This window comes from Hyperolius riggenbachi, chromosome 2, assembly GCF_040937935.1.
Source record: "Hyperolius riggenbachi isolate aHypRig1 chromosome 2, aHypRig1.pri, whole genome shotgun sequence".
In the NCBI taxonomy this organism is placed as follows: Eukaryota; Metazoa; Chordata; class Amphibia; order Anura; family Hyperoliidae; genus Hyperolius; species Hyperolius riggenbachi.
Genome location: NC_090647.1, coordinates 392,696,300 through 392,717,548, shown reverse-complemented (window position 1 = coordinate 392,717,548; position 21,249 = coordinate 392,696,300). Strand labels below are relative to the sequence as shown.

The window sequence follows — 21,249 nt, the reverse complement described above, 5'->3', positions numbered from 1 at the left end:
GAACCACCGAAGTTCGCCGGGAACCGTTCGCCGGCGAACCGTTCGGCCCATCTCTACTAGTCGCATCACGCGTATCTCAGTCCCAATGGCATTTTGTATAGGATCAATAGATACAGTGCATAACACCCAAAATAGACCTACATATAGTAATACTATGATGACTTACATCGGCTTTCAGCGGTCACCCTGGCCACCAGATCCCTGTTCCTCCGCTTTAGGTCCGACCAGAGTATCTGGACCTTTTTTGTAATCAGGACACGATTGTACTTGGTCCTGAGTACCCGCTGGACCCTGTCTATAAGTACATGCTGGTCCCTCCTGCACACCTGGTCGTAGCGACCTCGGTTGAAGGTCTGTAAAATAAATTAAAAAAAAGTAATAATACCAAATATATGTATTACACAATAGTTAATTAGTGTTTTTCTTACATACAACTAGATGAAATACACATGTAGAATATGATATTATTAATAATTACCGGGTTTAAAAATTGTGGTAGCCAACTATGACTGCTGCTAGTAATTTGAGATTAACAATGAGTATCAGAAGATATAAGGGGACACGATGTTGGGGCCTACCTTTGGATAGGGACAGATTTTAAGAACCACCAATGGCTATAACAGAAACAGATTATTGGTAGCTTTCTATAAATAGAGTTGATGGCTATTGGGAGAGATTATGCAAATGATATGAGTGACTATAAAAACCATCTGCACCCCTACACTGGGTGGCATAAACATACACTGCTCTCATCAGTAGATGCCAGTATGGCACAGGGCAAGCCAAATCCATCTCCAATTGCTACTGCCTTTCTCATGCCTAAATGAACCAAAATGTGTCTAGTGGCACAGATGATGCATTACATCAAATTCAACATGCCAGTTATAATAGCAAAAGTGTTCTCTCTGCTGAAAGTTGAGGGGCCACGAATTGCTACTGCTATCACCCTACTAGCTCTAGTCTTACATCATTTGGCATAACAGCGGTAATCTCATTGCAACACACCTTTGAGAGCTGCATTCATCCCTAAAACCATCCAGTACCACCTTTTGTTGATCTCGAGCGCTGCCTCCATGGCCAACAACTACTCCTGCATGCAAAATCATGTTGGCTTGCTGTGCATTTTGCTACAATTTTGCCTCAATTTCTGATAACAACAAAAGGTATTTTGAAAACAGCCACTGTCTCTGTCACTGCTCTGCTACACATACAGTACATAATTGTCCATTACATCCATAATTCTGCATGGCCCAAGTGCCCTTATAAATCTAGGGGGCTGTTTACACTCAGTAATGTGCCGAAAAGGATTAAGATGGAATAATGCCCTAGACAAGATATCAGCGTTGATGAGCACCGGGATTTCTTTTAGCAGGATTAAGTGGATGCTATCAGCCACTGGGCCCCTAGGCTGTCTCCAGGTCTTATGCAAGTTATGCAACTGCCTAGGTTTGCCCTGTGGATGATACTGTTCTGGTACTGCATAGTAATTTCTCTTGGCACTTACATAACGCAAAGTACACTGTTTGTACAATGTGTGCTATTATACTATATATTTAACTGTATAGTAGATTTTCACACTCTGTCTGAGAAAATGTAATCGCCAGTTGCATGGCAGACAGGGCCGGTTGTACACTTTTTACTGCCTGAGGCAAACTTGTGAGAATAGCCCCCCACCCCTCAATTTGGAATAATCACATAACAGCCAACAATTTTCACATAATGTTATAAATGCCATGCATGACAACAAAAAAGAAAACACCCTCAGTATAAGTAGGCAGCTAGCCAGGTATAGATGCCCCAATATAGGTGGCCAGCTAAAGGTGCCGCCAGTACAGGTAGCTAGGTATAGCTGCCCGCAGTAAAGGAAGACAGGTAAAGGTGGTCCCACTATAGAAGCCAGGTATAGTTGCTCCAAGTATAAGTTAACCAGGTAGGTGCCGGGTGCCCCCAGGATTGGTTAACCAGGTACAGAGTTGACATTGATATAGTACCCACGTACAGTTGCCCCCCATATAGGTTAGCCAGAGAGGTGTACCCAGACTGGGACTGAGCCCACTAACAGTTGTGCGCAGTTGTGTCCGCTTTTCAGAAACATCAATGTTACAGATGCTGAAAAGCGGACACAACTGCGTACAACTGAGCAAAACTGCGTTAGTGGGCTCAGGCAGGCCCCTAGTAAGCATCCTGTCCCCCCTCCCTTCCTGTCCGCCACTCCTTTACCTTCTGCAGTCAGGCAGCCCCTCCTCCACCACCACTGTCCCCTGATGGCTGAACGCCCTGATCGCAGTTAAAGGGACCATGAGCAGTTTCCTCCAGCCCCCTCTAGCCCGCGAGGTCCTCATGCACCATCCTGGTACACTCTGTGGTCCTGTTCCCGGCAACTTTAGCTGAAGTCGCCCGCGTGCACTCCCATCACACATGCTGTGTTTCTTCATACTGTGCAACGTAAGAGTCCCACACATGCATGGTTCAGTCTCACAGAACTGCGCATGCGCAACATAGAGAACTGCACTTGCATGGTCAAAGTTACCGGGGACAGGAACACTGAAGGGGGACCAGGAGGATTCTGGGGAACCTCGCTGGCTGGGGGGGGGGGGGTGGGCAGGAGGAAACCCCAAGTTAGTCCAAATTTCATTTTCATGCAGAGCTCATAGTCCACAATAACAACAAAATGTATGGAAATTGCTTACATTTTTTTAAACTGTACGCATGCTGGTGATGGACAGTTTTCAGGGCTGCCTGCAACTTGCAAGTGGTCTACAAAAATGCTTGCAAGATAAAGAAATGCTTGAAGGCATACTGTATGGGGTCGGGGGAATATGAGTTGAACTTACCCGGGGCTTCTAATGGTCCCCCGCAGACATCCTGTGCCAGTGCAGCCACTCACCGATGCTCCGGCCCCGCCTCTGGTTCACTTCTGGCATTTCAGACTGAAAAGCACTGTCTCTGCGCTGCCATGTCCTCGCTCCAGCTGATGTCACTAGGAGCGTACTGCACAGGACCAGTATGGTCAGTGGTTTTCAGTCTGAAATTCCAGAAGTGAACCGGAAGCGGGGGCCGGAGCGGCGGTGAGTTGCTACGCGGGCACAGGATGTTTGCGGCGGACCATTAGAAGCCTCGGGTAAGTTCAACTCATTTTCCCCCCACCCCCCTGAAGTATTCTGTTAGTAGAAAAAAAAAACTTTTGGTAAAAAATAAAAAATTGCCGCAATATTAAACGCCAGGGTGGTTAACAAAACTTTATATCAATCAAGGTAACCAGTGGCTTAGCTAAGGAGCTATGGGCTCCGGGGCAAATTTTATACGGGGGCCCCCCCAAGCACTATATACATAACAAATATAACCGCAGTGTCAGAGGAGCAAGTAGGGGATGGTTTGTTAATAATTACTACTATAAAGGATCTATAGAAGTGATAATTAACAGCACAGGACCAAAAGAGAGCTAATATTATGCTTGATGGAGGGCCGCTCGGGGCTCATATGGACCAAGGGCCGCGATGCGATCGGACAGTCGCAACCTCTGCACCCCTATTGATACACCACTGAGGCCGCGTCACATGGCAAAAACGCTTGCAGGGAAAAATGCATGTAAACAACGCTTATGCGTTTAAAAAAAAAAAAAAAAAAAACATAAATAGTTACCCAAGGGTCTGAACTTTTTAATTATGCATGTCAAGAGAATATGTTATTATATTATTTAAAGTTATAAGCTTATAAATAGTGATGGACACAAATTGAAAAAATGCACCTTTATTTCTAAATGAAATATCGGCACCATAAATTGTGATAGGGACATCGTTTAAATGGTGTAATAACCGGGACAGATGGGCAAATAAAATACATGCGTTTTAATTACGGTAGCGTATATTAATTTCAAACTATAATGGCCAAAAAATGAGAAACAATGAATTTTTTCCGTTTTTCTATTATTCTTCCTGTTAAATTGCATTTACAGTAAAGTGGCTCTTAGCAAAATGTACCCCCCAAAGAAAGCCTAATTGGTGGCGGAAAAAACAAGATATAGATCAATTCATTGTGATAAGTAGCAATAAAGTTATAGGCGAATGAATGGGAGGTGAACGTTGCTCGAATGCATGAGATTTTCGGCACTGCGTTGCTGAACCGGTTAAAGATCTCTGATGTTTTTCCGCTTTCTGCTGTTTTCCTAACCATTTTTCATATACTAAAAAAAAAATGCAAACACATACGCGAACCGCAAATGCATACAAACACACGCAGTAAGCATGAAAAAGGCACCTGCATATAAAAAAACGCAACACCCAAACACACCAAAAAAAACAGTAAAAACACATTACCCTAACACAAAACCACCTGCGGCAAACGCTATGTTATATTATATGTGAAGCTAGCCTGAAGGTAACAATGCTACAATACAAACCCTCTGTAAAACCTGTGAGCCTTTTAGATGGTAAAGACATTCACAAAAACAGTTTAAAAAATGATATACAATGTGTTTGATTCATTACCGTAATAAGCATTTCCTTCATGCCTGGAGGGATTCTGGGAGGCAGCTCTGTCTCAGTCTGTGACACACACTGCTCAGCTCAGTCTCCTGTCCTCGCTTGTGCTGTAGCACGTGCAGGCAGCCTCTTCCCCTATGAGATTGCTCAACTTCCTGTTTTTGTTCGCATTAGCCAATCAGAAGCGAATCAACAGTAGTCAGACGAACACTAACAAATTTTCGCATACGAATGCTTACATTACACTGTGATCAATGAGAGTAATAAGAACTATCGCGAATTTACGTTATGTAACTACGCTTACAAATGGTTGCATGCAAGGCAAACGTAATTTCGCGATACCCACCGTAACGCGAAAACTAAGCGAAAATTAACGCTTACAGTAAATATGAACTATCGCGAAATTACGTCATGTAACTACGCTTACAAACGGTTGCATGCAAGGCAAACGTAATTTTGCGACACCCACTGTAATGCGAAAAATACGCGAAAATTACGGTTACGCGAAATTTCACGAAATCCTTCATTACGATTATGTACTTACGGCCATAATCGTTATTACAGTAATTACGCAAAATTTCGCAAAAAATCGTAATTAGGTCATTACGCTCATCTCTACCCGTGGACCCCTTGGAGTACTGGGTCAAGAGACTGGACATCTGGAGCGAGCTTTCCCAGTACGCCCTGGAACTCCTATCCTGCCCTCCTTCCAGTGTCCTCTCAGAGAGATGCTTTAGTGCGGCCGGTGGCGTGGTCACAGAGAAGCGCTCTCGGCTCTCCCACGCCTCTGTGGACAAACTCAACTTCCTGAAAATCAACCAGGCTTGGGTGAAGGGTGAGTTCCTGGCCCCTATTGTCGGACACAGGGGGACATGAAGTGGCTGCTGCATGTGCTGTTGTTAACTATGCCTGCCTTTATAAAGACAGTTACTACCTGCCTAGTGCCTACCTTGGTTAATTTTTTGGTGTTATGGTACTACTACCAGTAAGTTGCCATGGTCCTCCTTCTGAGCTGCTGAACTGACCGCCCGCTTTGTCCTCCTGACTCAGTCGCTACTACACTCTGCGTTCACACTGCCCGGGTCACTGGGTGCATTTAATTTTTTGGCCAGCACTATGACGCTGTGCTACTACTACTACCACCAGTATGTTGCCATGGTCCTTCTGTGCTGCTGAACTGACCGCCCGCATTGTCCTCCTCCTCCTGACTCAGTCGCTTCCACCAATGTACTCTGTCTGCGTTCACACTGCCCGGGTCACCGGGTGCATTTAATTTTTTGGCCAGCACTATGACGCTGTGCTACTACTACTACCACCAGTATGTTGGCATGGTCCTTCTGTGCTGCTGCTGCTGAACTGACCGCCCGCATTGTCCTCCTCCTCCTGACTCAGCCGCTTTCCGCTGCTGCACTCTGCGTTCACACTGCCCGGGTCACTGGGTGCATTTAATTTTTTGGCCAGCACTATGACGCTGTGCTGCTACTACTACCACCAGTATGTTGCCATGGTCCTTCTGTGCTGCTGCTGCTGCTGCTGAACTGAACGCCCGCTTTGTCCTCCTCCTCCTCCTGACTCAGTCGCTACCACGGTACCACCAATGCACTCTGTCTGCGTTATCACTGCCCGGGTCACCGGGTGCATTTAATTTTTTGGCCAGCACTATGACGCTGTGCTACTACTACTACCACCAGTATGTTGCCATGGTCCTTCTGTTCTGTGCTGTTGAACTGACCGCCCACATTGTCCTCCTCCTCCTGACTCAATTGCTTCCACCAATGTACTCTGTCTGCGTTCACACTGCCCGGGTCACCGGGTGCATTTAATTTTTTGGCCAGCACTATGACGCTGTGCTGCTACTACTACCACCAGTATGTTGCCATGGTCCTTCTGTGCTGCTGAATTGACCACCCGCATTGTCCTCCTCCTGACTCACTTGCTTCCACCAATGTACTCTGTCTGCGTTCACACTGCCCGGGTCACCGGGTGCATTTAATTTTTTGGCCAGTACTACGACGCTGTGCTGCTACTACTACAACCAGTATGTTGCCGTGGTCCTTCTGTGCTGCTGAACTGACCGCCCGCATAGTCCTTCTCCTGACTCAGTCGCTACCACCACTGCACTCTGCGTTCACACTGCCCGTGTCCACTGACAACTCTGCTGCGATGTCATTGCTAATTGCTGCAAAAAAAAAACAAATTACAAAAACCTCTCTGGGGCCTTTTTGGCGTCAGCCACTCATCCTCCTCCAGCGGTACCTTCGCCGCCAAGTGCCATTGGAACTCGCCTTCACCTCTTTGATTGCTTAACGCGTATACCCCTTTTTAAAACCACGTATTACCAATTAATAGCCCCATTTACAGTGGTGATTTGTCTTTAAAAGCCATTAAAAAATAAATAAATTTGGGAATTTTTTATGTTGAAGTTATGTTGCCCCTTATCACCTCGATAATCCATGCAATTTGGGGGATTGTAGCATGTATGGGGGCTTTGTTATTAACGTTAAAAGAAAATCCACCTCCGGGCGGGAATCCACGCGTGATTACGCCATTCACAGCAGAAAATCCGCGTGGTTGCGTGGACGCGGACGAAAATCCGCATGCGGCGGGGCCGAATGCGGATTTTTTTTTGCAACCATGCGGATTGCCGAATTCGTGGATGAGGCACATCCGAGCATCCCTGCTATCCAGACTAATTCTGCCATCATTACCATGCTGTTGGGATACCTTGTCCGTCCATGCAGGGCCGGCCTTAGGTTTCACAGCGCCCTGAGCGAAACCGGATTTTGTTGCCCCCCCCCCATAAGTAGCATAGTTGTCCCCATATAGGTAGCATAGTTGCCCCCAGTGTAGGTAGTATAGTTGCCCCATATAGGTAGCATAGCTGCCCTCAGTGTAGCTAGTACAGTTTCCCCCAGTGTAGTAGCATGGTTGCCCCAGTGTAGGTAGTATGCCCCCAGTGTAGGTAGTATGCCCCCAGTGTAGGCAGTTTGCCCCAGTATGCCCCCAGTGTAGGTAGTATGCCCCCAGTGTAGGTAGTATGCCCCCAGTATGCCCCCAGTGTAGGTGACATGCCCACAGTGTAGTTAGTTTGCCCCAGTATGCCCCAGGTGTAGGTAGTATGCCCCCAGTGTAGGTAGTATGCCCCCAGTGTAAGTAGTATGCCCCCAGTGTAGGTAGTATGCCCCCAGTGTAGGTAGTATGCCTCCAGTGTAGGTAGTATGCCCCAGTATGCCCCCAGTGTAGGAAGTATGCCCCCAGTGTAGGTAGTTTGCCCCCAGTGTAGGTAGTTTTTCCCCAGTGTAGGTAGTATGCCCCCAGTGTAAGAAGTTTGCCCCCAGCGTAGGTAGTTTGCCCACAGTGTAGGTAGTTTGCCCCCAGTGTAGGTAGTTTGCCCCCAGTGTAGGTAGTTTGCTCCCAGTGTAGGTAGTTTGCCCCCAGTGTAGGTAGTTTTCCCCCAGTATGCCCCCAGTGTAGGTAGTTATCCCCAGTGTAGATAGTATGCCCCCAGTGTAGGTAGTTTACCCCCAGTGTAGGTAGTTTGCCCACAGTGTAGGTAGTTTGCCCCCAGTGTAGGTAGTTTACCCCCAGTGTAGGTAGTTTGCCCACAGTGTAGGTAGTTTGCCCCCAGTGTAGGTAGTTTGCCCCCAGTGTAGGTAGTTTGCTCCCAGTGTAGGTAGTTTGCCCCCAGTGTAGGTAGTTTGCCACCAGTGTAGGTTGTTTGCCCCCAGTGTAGGTAGTTTGCTCCCAGTGTAGGTAGTTTGCCACCAGTGTAGGTAGTTTGCCCCAGGCAACCCCCCCCCCCTTTATGTGGCAGCGGGCCGGGCAGAGACTGACTCACCTGACCTGACTCACCTGACATCCAGCTCCAGCACCGACGTCACTCTTCTCTCTCCGTCTCCGCTCCATCTGTAGTTAGAGCAGGCTACAAGAAAATGGCCGCCGTTTGTCTGCATTTGTGGACATCGGCGGCCATTTTCTTGTAGTCCTGCGCTATATATAGACGGAGAGGACACAGGGAGACAGCGGGGCGGCGAGGGGCGACAGGGCGCATGCGCCCTTGAGAGCATGGCACCCTGAGCGACCGCACAGGTCGCTCATAGCAAAGGCCGGCCCTGCGTCCATGATATGGAATAGGGAGCCTGTTCAGTTCTATAAGCATCCTTAAGGCTGGTTTCACAGTGGGACGTTCCAGGCGCACGTTAGAGCAGCCTGTAACGCACCACACCGCACAGCAATGAAAAATCAATGGGCTGTTCACAGTGCCCACGTTGCGTTACAGTGTAACGCTGCGGCATAATATAACGTACTGCATGCAGTACTTTGTAAGCGGCAGACTGTTAGACTGTTAGACTGTTTGCACATCGTACAATGAGGAGATACGGAAAATAACAAACGCTAGCTAACCGCGAACACCGCACTCATTCGCAACAGTGCACGCGGTTATGCGCGGTCTCCACGGGATAAGCACAATAGAGACAAGCACGCCTAACTAACCATCGACAGACAAACATGAAACAGAGGACGCGAACGCTTGCTTAATGGTTACCTCACCGAGCCTCCAGCAAGCGTTCGTAGCAGACAAGACAGACACACGAAAACAGGGACAAGCGAGAGATAGGATCCACAGCACTAGCGAAAGTGGCTAGCACGATCCAGGAAGACAGAACAGAGTAGCAGACCAGAAGGATCCACAGCACTAGCGCAAGGCGAGTGCGATACAGGAAGGCAGAACAGAAAGATCCACAGCACTAGCGCAAAGCGAGTGCGATCCAGGTGAGACAGATCAGAAGAGATAGCTGGTAGCAACTGCTGCACCAGCTATACTCCAAGAACAGAGATCAGAACGATTTCCTGTCGACCACCGCTGGGACAGGACAATCGCAACAGAACAAAAAAAAAAAAACAGATAAGCAATCCTAACTGCACTAGGGGAACCTGCCTAGCGCAGTTTCAGAAATCACTCTAAGCTGAACTTCAAACAAAGAGTAAGGCTGACGCTCCTCCAGGAGTGTTTCACAGGAAGGAATCCTTATGACCAGCCAAGCATTGTGGGAAACACATAGTACTTATAGTACACGCCTCCAATGAATGTGGCCAGGCAATTTGCATGACAACGTATGCAAATTCCTCTGCAAGCACAAGCTGCAAAACTGACAGAAGCTCTTCTTACCAGAGTCCTGCAGCATGCGAACCTAAACAATGGTCAAAAAGCTGCCTGCCTGCACAGGCAGCTGAGCAGATCATTACAGTACCCCCCCCCCCCCCCCCCCTCCAGGGTCGAATTCCAGACGACCCTCAAAACTGCTATTAGCAAAAGACTCCAACCGAAGACTCATGAAGGTCGGGACAGCCCGACAAGGTCCAATTCCAGAGCCAGTGCAACCGACCTCATCGGAAACAGAAGCCACCGAAACATGCCCATGAGCACTACAAGTCTCAGCGTAACACCCATCAGGACTGTGGATACCAGAGAAGAAGCCACAGACACCCTCCAGACAATACCCACCACCTTCCAAGGAGCGTCCGAAAATACCAAATCTGCCACAAAACCTGTTCGAAGTGTCTCTTTCAAAACAAAAGCCGCTGTTGATCGTATTCAGGGTACCAAGCAAAACTTCTCTCGAAATCTCCCAGAACGCCTTGAAGCTTCGCAGAGATTCCAAGAAGCCAGAACGCTCACCAGGCTCACATGGAGAGCTACCAAGCACCCCCATGGAACCTATGACAGTTCCAGATTCAGAATTAGCAGGACACCCATCAAGATCAGGACTTTCAGGGACCACTTCTGGGCATGCAAGCAGGCAGGCTAAATCAGAACATGTCTCCACCGAGGAAGCATCTGAGTACGCTGGTAACCGAGGCACACTTGGGCTTTCTGGGTCATAGAGCACACTGGGGTACACCAGCACAGGAGAAACCTCAGGACATGTTGGGGAACTGCCAACCTCAGAGTCCGGCACGACCAGACCAAAACCAGGACCGGGCAGAAAATCATCACGAGTAGAGGTCACAGGTACTGGTATTTCAAAAGAAAACTCGGTCTCAGGCTTAGAGATCTCAATGACTGTAATGGTATCTGACAGAAATTCATCATTGACTACCCATGACTAGAGTTGGGCCGAACGGTTCGCCTACGAACGGTTCCATGCGAACTTCAGTGGTTCGCGTTCGCGTCCCGCAGGCGAACCTTTGCGGAAGTTCGGTTCGCCCCATAATGCACATGGAGGGTCAACTTTGACCCTCTACATCACAGTCAGCAGGCCCAGTGTAGCCAATTAGGCTACACTAGCCCCTGGAGCCCCACCCCCCCTTATATAAGGCAGGCAGCGGCGGCCATTACGGTCACTCGTGTGCTGCCTGCGTTAGTGAGAGTAGGGCGAGCTGCTGCAGACTGTCTCTCAGGGAAAGATTAGTTAGGCTTAACTTGTTCCTGTCTGGCTGCATACCTGTGCTGTGAACCCACCACTGCATACCTGTGCTGTGAACCCACCACTGCATACCTGTGCTGTGAACCCACCACTGCATACCTGTGCTGTGAACCCACCACTGCATACCTGTTCAGTGAACCTGCCACTGCATACCTGTTCTGTTCAGTGGACCCGCCACTGTATACCTGTTCATTGAACCCACCACTGCATACCTGTGCTGTGAACCCACCACTGCATACCTGTTCAGTGAACCCGCCACTGCATACCTGTTCTGTTCAGTGGACCCGCCACTGTATACCTGTTCAGTGAACCCGCCACTGCATACCTGTTCTGTTCAGTGGACCCGCCACTGTATACCTGTTCAGTGAACCCACCACTGCATACCTGTGCTGTGAACCCACCACTGCATACCTGTTCTGTGAACCCACCACTGCATACCTGTTCAGTGAACCCGCCACTGCATACCTGTTCTGTTCAGTGGACCCGCCACTGTATACCTGTTCAGTGAACCCGCCACTGCATACCTGTTCTGTTCAGTGGACCCGCCACTGTATACCTGTTCAGTGAACCCGCCACTGCATACCTGTTGTGTTCAGTGAACCTGCCACTGCATACCTGTTCTGTGAACCCGCCACTGTATACCTGTTCTGTTTAGTGAACCCGCCACTGTATACCTGTTCTGTTTAGTGAACCCGCCACTGCATACCTGTTCTGTTCAGTGGACCCGCCACTGTATACCTGTTCAGTGAACCCGCCACTGCATACCTGTTGTGTTCAGTGAACCTGCCACTGCATACCTGTTCTGTGAACCCACCACTGTATACCTGTTCTGTTTAGTGAACCCACCACTGTATACCTGTTCTGTTTAGTGAACCCGCCACTGTATACCTGTTCTGTTTAGTGAACCCGCCACTGCATACCTGTCGTTGCCTCATTGTGGTCAGACCAAATTTGATCAGCTGGACAGTCACTGTTCTGTCATTCAGCTACATCAGCCAGGCGACCATATGGGCTGTAAAGCCACCAAAACCTGCACTCTCGCCATGGTGCGCACCAGTCCAGCACGGCCGTCACTACACAAACAGCTGTTTGCGCTGCGTTACACGGTGAGTTTGGTGTGTCAGTGTGAAGCAGTACCTTAATTACACTACCTGATTGATGTATACACATGCAAGATGTTTGAAAGCACTTTAGGCCTGTCATTTAGCATTCAATGTGATTTCTGCCCTTAAAACGCTGCTTTGCGTCAAATCCAGATTTTTCCCGGGGACTTTTGGCATGTATCCCACTCCGCCATGCCCCCCTCCAGGTGTTAGACCCCTTGAAACATCTTTTCCATCACTTTTGTGGCCAGCATAATTATTTTTTTTTTCAAAGTTCGCATCCCCATTGAAGTCTATTGCGGTTCGCGAACTTTAACGCGAACCGAACCTTCCGCGGAAGTTCGCGAACCAGGTTCGCGAACCTAAAATCGGAGGTTCGGCCCAACTCTACCCATGACTGAAGCTCCACCAGAGCTGAAAAGGTAGCCAGCAAGGCAGCAATGCCCACGGAAGAGGGTAACACCTCAGAAGGACTTGGGGGGCAGGAGACATCTCCCACAAGTTCTGCACCCTTTGGGAGGAACTTGGAGACCTCCAGAACATCAAACAAGACCTCAGGAACATAATTTTCCAGTATCCATGTTACAGGGCTGAACATTAAATACCTCCTGCAGGCAGGGCAGATGTCCCAGGAATGGTTCCACCATAACCTGAGACTGAACTTCATCATAATTAGCGGGATGTACAGGATTATTTACTGGAACACACACTGACTCCCTAACTTCATTCTCACTGTACCCGGAATTCTGTGTGGCAATCAAACTAGCTTGTAACTCCAAAACTGCAGAAAAACAGGTGAGTATAGTGGCAATACCTAGACGAGCCTCTAGGGACACTGCAGGGGATTCTAAGCAAGGCCACATTGACTCATCCAGAATACAGGGTGCCGAATCAGCACTTCCCTCAGAGCAAGAAAGAGGCACACAAACGTCAGTGTGAAAGGAAAACATGTTTTCATTCATGGTACAAGGCAGGTTCAGAGAAAGCGTCTCTGAACAAGGCAAAGAAGGTTCAGCATCAGATTCGCAAAACCGAAGCGCTGTCTCACTCTTAGATTCGGCTAACAATGTCGAATCCGAGGAGTCAGAACGCAAAACCTGCCAATCAAAAATCACTTTAGGTTGTGAAAGTGATGCTTCCATTGCGCAAACCTCCGCGATCTGCGGGGCAGACTGCAAGGCATCTAGGACCGAAACACTGGAGCAACTGTCATCAGGCAACGGGCCCCTACAGGTGTGAACAGGGTGAGACAGAAACTCATTTGCAGAAGAAATAGCGACATCAACAGGATAAACTTTATTAGGCAAATTAATTTTGCTTTTGACGCTGCATAGTCGAGAAATGTTCCCCATAGCAGGGTCACAGACGGAAGATCTCAAAGATCTGTTTCTAAATGAAAAAGGATCCCACACATCCTTGAGGAAACCGGCAGACTCATGCCGATCACAATCTGCAGGAACATCCGAGAAACAGGCATCAGATCGCACAGACTCAAACTGCACACTGTCAGGAGAGAATCCTTCAGGATTCGCACAGGAATCAACCACAGCGGCACACTCATTCATTTCAGATTGCACAAAGTCAAGACTTACATGCTTTACCCCAGAAAGGCAGGAACAATCATCCGACAACGATGTCTCTTTATTGGAATCAATTGGTTGGTGTGTGTGCAACATCCAAAATCATCTGCCACACATAAATCACCAGATCCACATCACCCTCGTCACATTCATCGGAATCAATCAAAAGGTACATAGAATCGAGACAATCATTCAAGACATCCTTGCTTTTTGCGATGTAAAAATCGCAAAAGGCTTTCCAATCAATTCCAATCGAATTCCTCCAGCAAGGCCGCAACATCCCAGGAAGCAAATGGGGGTTCAAACAGGCCAGTATCCACATAATCTCCATAGGGGTGGAGTTCAGGAACAAGAACAGATTTTTTAACTGCTTTTATATAGTGTGCGATCCTACCTATAGTAGGATCCACATAAGCTTTGGATTGGGGCAAAAAACCTGGAAACTGATCAGCAGATGCATACTCAACAAAATCGTACAAATCGGAAATTCCGTCTACACTGGGGTTTTGGGTTGGGCTGGTCATACTGTAACGATTGTGGAACTTCCTCCGTGATCAGCGCACGACGCGTGCGCTGATACAGCGGAAATCCTCCACAAGCGTATAATTGCAGGAACCCAGCGAAAGGTGCTACGCACCCGTAGAGGGAAATTCCTGTCGGCAGATGGCGTTGTGGAGTGCAGAGGAACCAACCCTCTGTACCTCCACAAATGCCAGACAGGAATTGTACGAAGCGCAGAACACAATCGCAAGAGAAGCGATTGCGAATGAGAATGAGCAAAGGGACAGGTTGTATGTGTGTGCACCAAACCAGTCGTCAACCCGCGACGGTGCACACACCACAGCAGATAAGAAATAGGAACGCGATCGCGAGAGGTGCGATCGCCAGACGTGACACAAGGCTACAGCAAGGCGGAGCACGAGAGTAGCAAAGGCACAGCAAATCATACAATGAGGAGATACGGAAAATAACAAATGCTAGCTAACCGCGAACACCGCACTCATTCGCAACAGTGCACGCGGTTATGCGCGGTCTCCACGTGATAAGCACAATAGAGACAAGCACGCCTAACTAACCATTGACAGACAAACATGAAACAGAGGACGCGAACGCTTGCTTAACGGTTACCTCACCGAGCCTCCAGCAAGCGTTCGTAGCAGACAAGACAGACACACGAAAACAGGGACTAGCGAGAGATAGGATCCACAGCACTAGCGAAAGTGGCTAGCGCGATCCAGGAAGACAGAACAGAGTAGCAGACCAGAAGGATCCACAGCACTAGCGCAAGGCGAGTGCGATCCAGGAAGGCAGAACAGAAGGATCCACAGCACTAGCGCAAAGCGAGTGCGATCCAGGTAAGACAGATCAGAAGAGATAGCTGGTAGCAACTGCTGCACCAGCTATACTCCAAGAACAGAGATCAGAACGATTTCCTGTCGACCACCGCTGGGACAGGACAATCGCAACAGAACAAAAAAAAAAAAACAGATAAGCAATCCTAACTGCACTAGGGGAACCTGCCTAGCGCAGTTTCAGAAATTACTCTAAGCTGAACTTCAAACAAAGAGTAAGGCTGACACTCCTCCAGGAGTGTTTCACAGGAAGGAATCCTTATGACCAGCCAAGCATTGTGGGAAACACATAGTACTTATAGTACACGCCTCCAATGAAAGTGGCCAGGCAATTTGCATGACAACGTATGCAAATTCCTCTGCAAGCACAAGCTGCAAAACTGACAGAAGCTCTTCTTTCCAGAGTCCTGCAGCATGCAAACCTAAACAATGGTCAAAAAGCTGCCTGCCTGCACAGGCAGCTGAGCAGATCATTACACAAACAAAAAAAATGCATCATTCTCTAATTGCAGTTTACACACTACACTCAGCATTCTAAATAATTTCACAGAGCAGGCTAATGACCGCTTGAACTTTCCTCTGCAGAAAAAACAAAATACAGCAATAGAAAGTTGAGATGATAAGCTGTGACTTTGAAAGTCGGAGAGCTCAGTAAAGCTCTTTTGCATAGATAACAACTGGAGTTTCTTAACTCTTCCTGTACTGGACACAATATTAGACTCATCTTTCTGTTGCTATTGTTTTATTTCTTAGCTGTACTACATATGCAAATCATTATATCATAAGTTTATTTTCACTTCAGATTCCCTTTAAGGGCACAAACCAAAGGATGTTCAGAGGTGTGAAAGGGCAACTTATTTTATTTCAACATCCTGGATCGGGTTTTATATAATTCCTTTTCATGGTAGGGGGAGGGGGAATAAATTGAAAGTTAATTTGCATTCTATTGTTCTTTGTGTTTTACCCACAGGTCCTAGATCGATCAGTGGTGGCTCTGGTCCCCAAACAGACTTCGTCGTACAATATTCCAGCTTCAGCTAGCATATCACGAACCTCAATCAGCAGATATGGTGAGAAACAAACTATTCATTGTTTTATGGACATGCCAAAGTGGTATTAAAAATGCAATGATTTTTGTATAGAAGTGCTACTTGTAGACCTCTGCTTTCATTAGTTATCCAGACTAGGGATAATTGGAATGAGCAAATTCCGTTCCGCCAGAATTGCGGAATTCCGCCAGCTCTAAATTCCGTCACCATTACATTTCCGCAGAACTTTGCAAATTTCCATTCTGGCGGAAAAATTAAAGTAATCGCAAATGAAACTTTGTTTATGCTAAATGGTAGCCCATGAGACCTAGTGGCTGTTCCCCTGGTCATTTTTTTTTTTTTTTTTTTTTGCAGCAGCAGGTGTCACTTAAGCCATGGGACCTAGCGGTGGTCCCATGGCGGTCATTTTGGCGCTGCAGGAGGTGTCGCTTAAGCCATGGGACCTAGCGGTTGTCCCATGGCGGTGGTTTTGGCGCTTCAGGAGGTGTTGCGTAAGCTTTAAGACCTGGCGGTGGTTCCATGGCGGTGGTCTTGGCGCCACAGGAGGTGTCGCGTAAACTTTGGGACCTGGTGGTTGTTCCATGGCGGTGGTTTTGGCGCCGCAGGAGGTGTCGCGTATCTTTGGGACCTATACAAAATGGTTGGGATAGGTGAGATAGCTAGGGAGCTGGTTGCTAACATAGGATTGATTGGTTTTTGTTAACACTGTAATTGGTGCTGAAATACCATATTTTTCGGACTATAAGACGCACCTAGGTTTAGAGGGCATAAATCAGGGGGGAAAAAAAAACTGGTGTGTCTATAGTGCAGGGGCGTCTTGTGGACATTCTCCCCCAATGCTGTCTCTATCTACTTTGCCAGTAACACTAACCCTCCTGCCCCATCAATAACACTACACTACGCTTACCCCTGATGCCCCCCAATTACACTGCACTACACTATGCTAACCCCTGATGTCCCACCAATTACACTGCATTGCACTACACTATGCTAAACCCTGATACCCCACCAATTACACTACACTACAATATGCTAACACCTGATGCCCCACCAATTACACTACAGTACACTAACCCCTGATGCCCCCCAATTACACTGCACTACACTATGCGAACACCTGATGCCCCACCAATAACACTACAGTATGCTAACCCCTGATGCCCCCCAATTACACTGCATTACTCTATGCTAACCCCTTATCCCCCACTAATTACACTACACTACACTCTGCTCACACCTAATGATCCACCAATTACACTACACTATGCTAACTCTTGATGCCTTACCAATTACACTCCACTGCCCATCAATAACACACTATGCTAACTCCTGATGCCCACCATCTATGCTACAATGCACTACTCTAACACCTTCTGCCCCCATTCCCAGCTACACTACACTTATTCTGCAGCTACAATTACTACTCTGCAACTGCCACTGTTAAGCCTGAAGCACTAGGCAGACAGGCTAGTTAAAGGGGAACTTCGGCCTAAACAAACATACTGTCATCAAGTTACATTAGTTATGTTAATTAGAATAGATAGGTAATATAATCTCTTACCCACCCTGTTTTAAAAGAACAGGCAAATGTTTGTGATTCATGGGGGCTGCCATCTTTGTCATGGGGGCAGCCATCTTTTTGGTTGAAAGGAGGTGACAAGGAGCAGGAGACACAGTTCCAACTATCCTGTGTCCTGATTACCCCTCCCAGCTGCACACGCTAGGCTTCAAATGTCAAATTCAAAATGTAAAAAAAAAAAAATTGCACCAAAACAGCAGAAAGAGAACAACAAAACCAGAAATCTCATCATGCTTTGCACAGCATCAGGGGAAAAAAGCCCAGGCAGTTTTCTTCTGTGCAGCTAAAAATGAAGTTTGTATAAGAGAAACAAAGTTCTGATGCTGTGAAACTGTTAAAGAAACACAAAGCCTTTTCAGTGCTGCTGAGTCGATTTTTAGTCCGGATGCTCACTTTAAAGTAGTGGCTAAGCTGCATAGGCATAAAGCAGAGCCTGTGACAGAGAGCACAACAGGACTGGCAGATAGAGCATACACACAGTCTGTATACAGCACAGAGCAAAACATCCACAACAGTCTAGCTGTCCGTTTACACAGACAGCTCTAGCTGTAATCTTTGCTGTCATTGCTGGTGTCACTGCCCGTATTGTTCTCTGATGGGATGCGAGGCTAAGGATCCTGCCCTTTTGACCTCAAAATGCCAGCAAAGCTCGTTACAGCTAAGAGCTGTCTGTGTAAACAGACAGATAGGCCTAGTGCACATCAAAACCGCTACCAGATCCACAAAACGCTAGCGGTTTTGGGTGCGGATGAGTGAGTTTAGTCTTGATGCGATCCGCTGGGTGTTCACTGGCCGCATCCGCATCAGCATCCGCGTGGCTAATGCATCTTTATGGGCTGCAAGAGGCACGTTTGCGGCTTGCTAAAAACATCAAAACGCCGGTGTGTACCAGCCCATAGAGATACATTAGCCACGCGGATTTTCAAGCGGATGCGGCCGATGGATCCGCCCAGTGTGAACTGGGCCCTAGACTGGCTTTAACAGGACGCTGTGCTGTGTGCTGTATACAGCCCATGTACAGTCTGTGTGTGGTCTATCTCTCTGCCACGTGTTCTCTGGTCCGCTGTGCAGGAGAGGCTGTGAGAGGGGACCGTGCGGTACATCAGACAAAAAAATGCGTGCTTCAGTGCAGCCGAAGACAGCTAAAGAAAGAGATAGAGAGAGAGATGGTGAAGATAGATGAAGCAGGAGGCAGCCTGGAACTTACTGGGGACTTGTGTAGCATAGGCAGGAGGACAATATCACATGTAGCAGCAGACGCTAGGAGGGGGTGGAGCCTGCTGCCGGAACTAGGAAGCTGACTTCCTATCTGAAATAGCGGCAGGATTCTAACATCGGAGGAGAGGAGCGGCGGCTGCACTAGTAAGAGCTGACCACTTAAAAACTGTACATTCGGACTATAAGACGCACTGACTCCCCCCCCCCCCCCCCCTCTAGTTTTGGGGGAGAAAAAATGCGTCTTATAGTCCGAAAAATACGGTAATTCCAATTTTCATGCAAAAATCCATTTGGGTGGTTTTTGTAAGCCTCTGATTGGTGCAGAAATTCCTATTTTCATGAAGAAATCCTGTTGTTTTCACTTTAAACTAGTTCTAGGTAGAGTTGGGCCGAACCTCCGATTTTAGTTTCGCGAACCTGGTTCGCGAACTTCCGCGGAAGGTTCGGTTCGCGTTAAAGTTCGCGAACCGCAATAGACTTCAATGGGGATGCGAACTTTGAAAAAAAAAATTATGCTGGCCACAAAAGTGATGGAAAAGATGTTTCAAGGGGTCTAACACCTGGAGGGGGGCATGGCGGAGTGGGATACATGCCAAAAGTCCCCGGGAAAAATCTGGATTTGACGCAAAGCAGCGTTTTAAGGGCAGAAATCACATTGAATGCTAAATGACAGGCCTAAAGTGCTTTCAAACATCTTGCATGTGTATACATCAATCAGGTAGTGTAATTAAGGTACTGCTTCACACTGACACACCAAACTCACCGTGTAACGCAGCGCAAACAGCTGTTTGTGTAGTGACGGCCGTGCTGGACTGGTGCGCACCATGGCGAGAGTGCAGGTTTTGGTGGCTTTACAGCCCATATGGTCGCCTGGCTGATGTAGCTGAATGACAGAACAGTGACTGTCCAGCTGATCAAATTTGGTCTGACCACAATGAGGCAACGACCTTATTATCGTGGGTGTGCCCCCCGAGACACTCATCTAGGCGCCGGTCATTGCTTCATTGTGATATGCAAGCCCCTTCACCACGGCAAGGTAATGATCACGAAGGGGAATGGGCGCATGTACATGCCTTTTCTTTTGTTGTTGCAGCTGCCCGCAGTGCAGCCAGAAAAATTAGGCAGTCATGTACACGCACCAGAAAAATTATTACAGCGGCCGCTGCTAGCAGCGGCCTAAAAAATTCAGCAATCCGCCTGGAGTTCCGGACCCTGTTGGTGGTGGCGGAGAAGGTAGTCAAGCGGCCTGCAGGCAGACATGCTGTGTGGAGGGACTGGGAGCGACTTAGTCTTCTTGGGGCAGGCCAGGCAGCCAGTCACACGGCGTGCAGGCAGAGATGCTGTGTGTGCGGGGACTGACTTAGTCTTGGGGCAGGCAGCAGCCCTCCGGGATCCATGCCTCATTCATTTTGATAAAGGTGAGGTACTTAACACTTTTGTGACTTAGGCGACTTCTCTTCTCTGTGACAATGCCTCCAGCTGCGCTGAAGGTCCTTTCTGACAGGACGCTTGCGGCAGGGCAGGAGAGAAGTTGGATGGCAAATTGGGACAGCTCTGGCCACAGGTCAAGCCTGCACACCCAGTAGTTCAAGGGTTCCTCATCGCTGTTCACAGCAGTGTCTACATCCACACTTAAGGCCAGGTAGTCGGCTACCTGCCGTTCCAGGCGTTGGTGGAGGGTGGATCCGGAAGGGCTACGGCGAGGCGTTGGACTAAAGAACGTCCGCATGTCCGACATCACCATGAGATCGCTGGAGCGTCCTGTCTTTGACTGCGTGGACACGGGAGGAGGATTAGTGGCAGTGGTACCTTGCTGGTGTTGTGCCGTCACATCACCCTTAAAGGCATTGTAAAGCATAGTTGACAGCTGGTTTTGCATGTGCTGCATCCTTTTCACCTTCCGGTGAGTTGGTAACAGGTCTGCCACTTTGTGCCTGTACCGAGGGTCTAGTAGTGTGGCCACCCAGTACAGCTCATTCCCCTTGAGGTTTTTTATACGGGGGTCCCTCAACAGGCAGGACAGCATAAAAGACGACATCTGCACAAAGTCGGATCCAGTACCCTCCATCTCCTCTTGCTCTTCCTCAGTGACGTCAGGTAAGTCAACCTCCTCCCCCCAGCCGCGAAGAATACCACGGGAAGGTTGAGCAGCACAAGCCCCTTGCGATGCCTGCTGAGGTTGTTCTCCTGCCGCTGTCCCCTCCTCCTCCTCCTCCCCCAACGAAACACCTTGCTCATCATCCTCTGAGTCTGACTCGTCTTCTGCACACGACTTCTCTTCTTCCTCCTCCTCCCCCCTCTGTGCTGCCGCAGGTGTTGAGGAAACAGCTGGGTCTGATGAAAATTGGTCCCATGCCTGTTCCTGCCGTAACGGTTCCTGGTCACGCTCATTCACAGCTTCATCCGCCACTCTACGCACAGCACGCTCCAAGAAGTAAGCGTAGGGAATTAAGTCGCTG

At 48.3% G+C, this 21,249-nt stretch overlaps 1 protein-coding gene across 12 annotated transcripts in view; it reads left to right on the top strand.

The window, feature by feature from the left end:
- Window positions 1–21,249, top strand: part of PLXNA2 (plexin A2) — a 3,799,727-nt gene that overhangs the window by 3,319,188 nt on the left and 459,290 nt on the right. For 11 of the 12 annotated variants that reach the window (XM_068269767.1, XM_068269773.1, XM_068269774.1 and 8 more), the window contains one exon: window positions 15,915–16,014. The exons of the other annotated variant lie outside the window; for it this stretch is intronic. In XM_068269767.1, coding sequence (XP_068125868.1) covers window positions 15,915–16,014 — 100 coding nt within the window. The remainder of the gene's footprint in view (window positions 1–15,914; window positions 16,015–21,249) is intronic. 12 annotated transcript variants of the gene reach the window in all.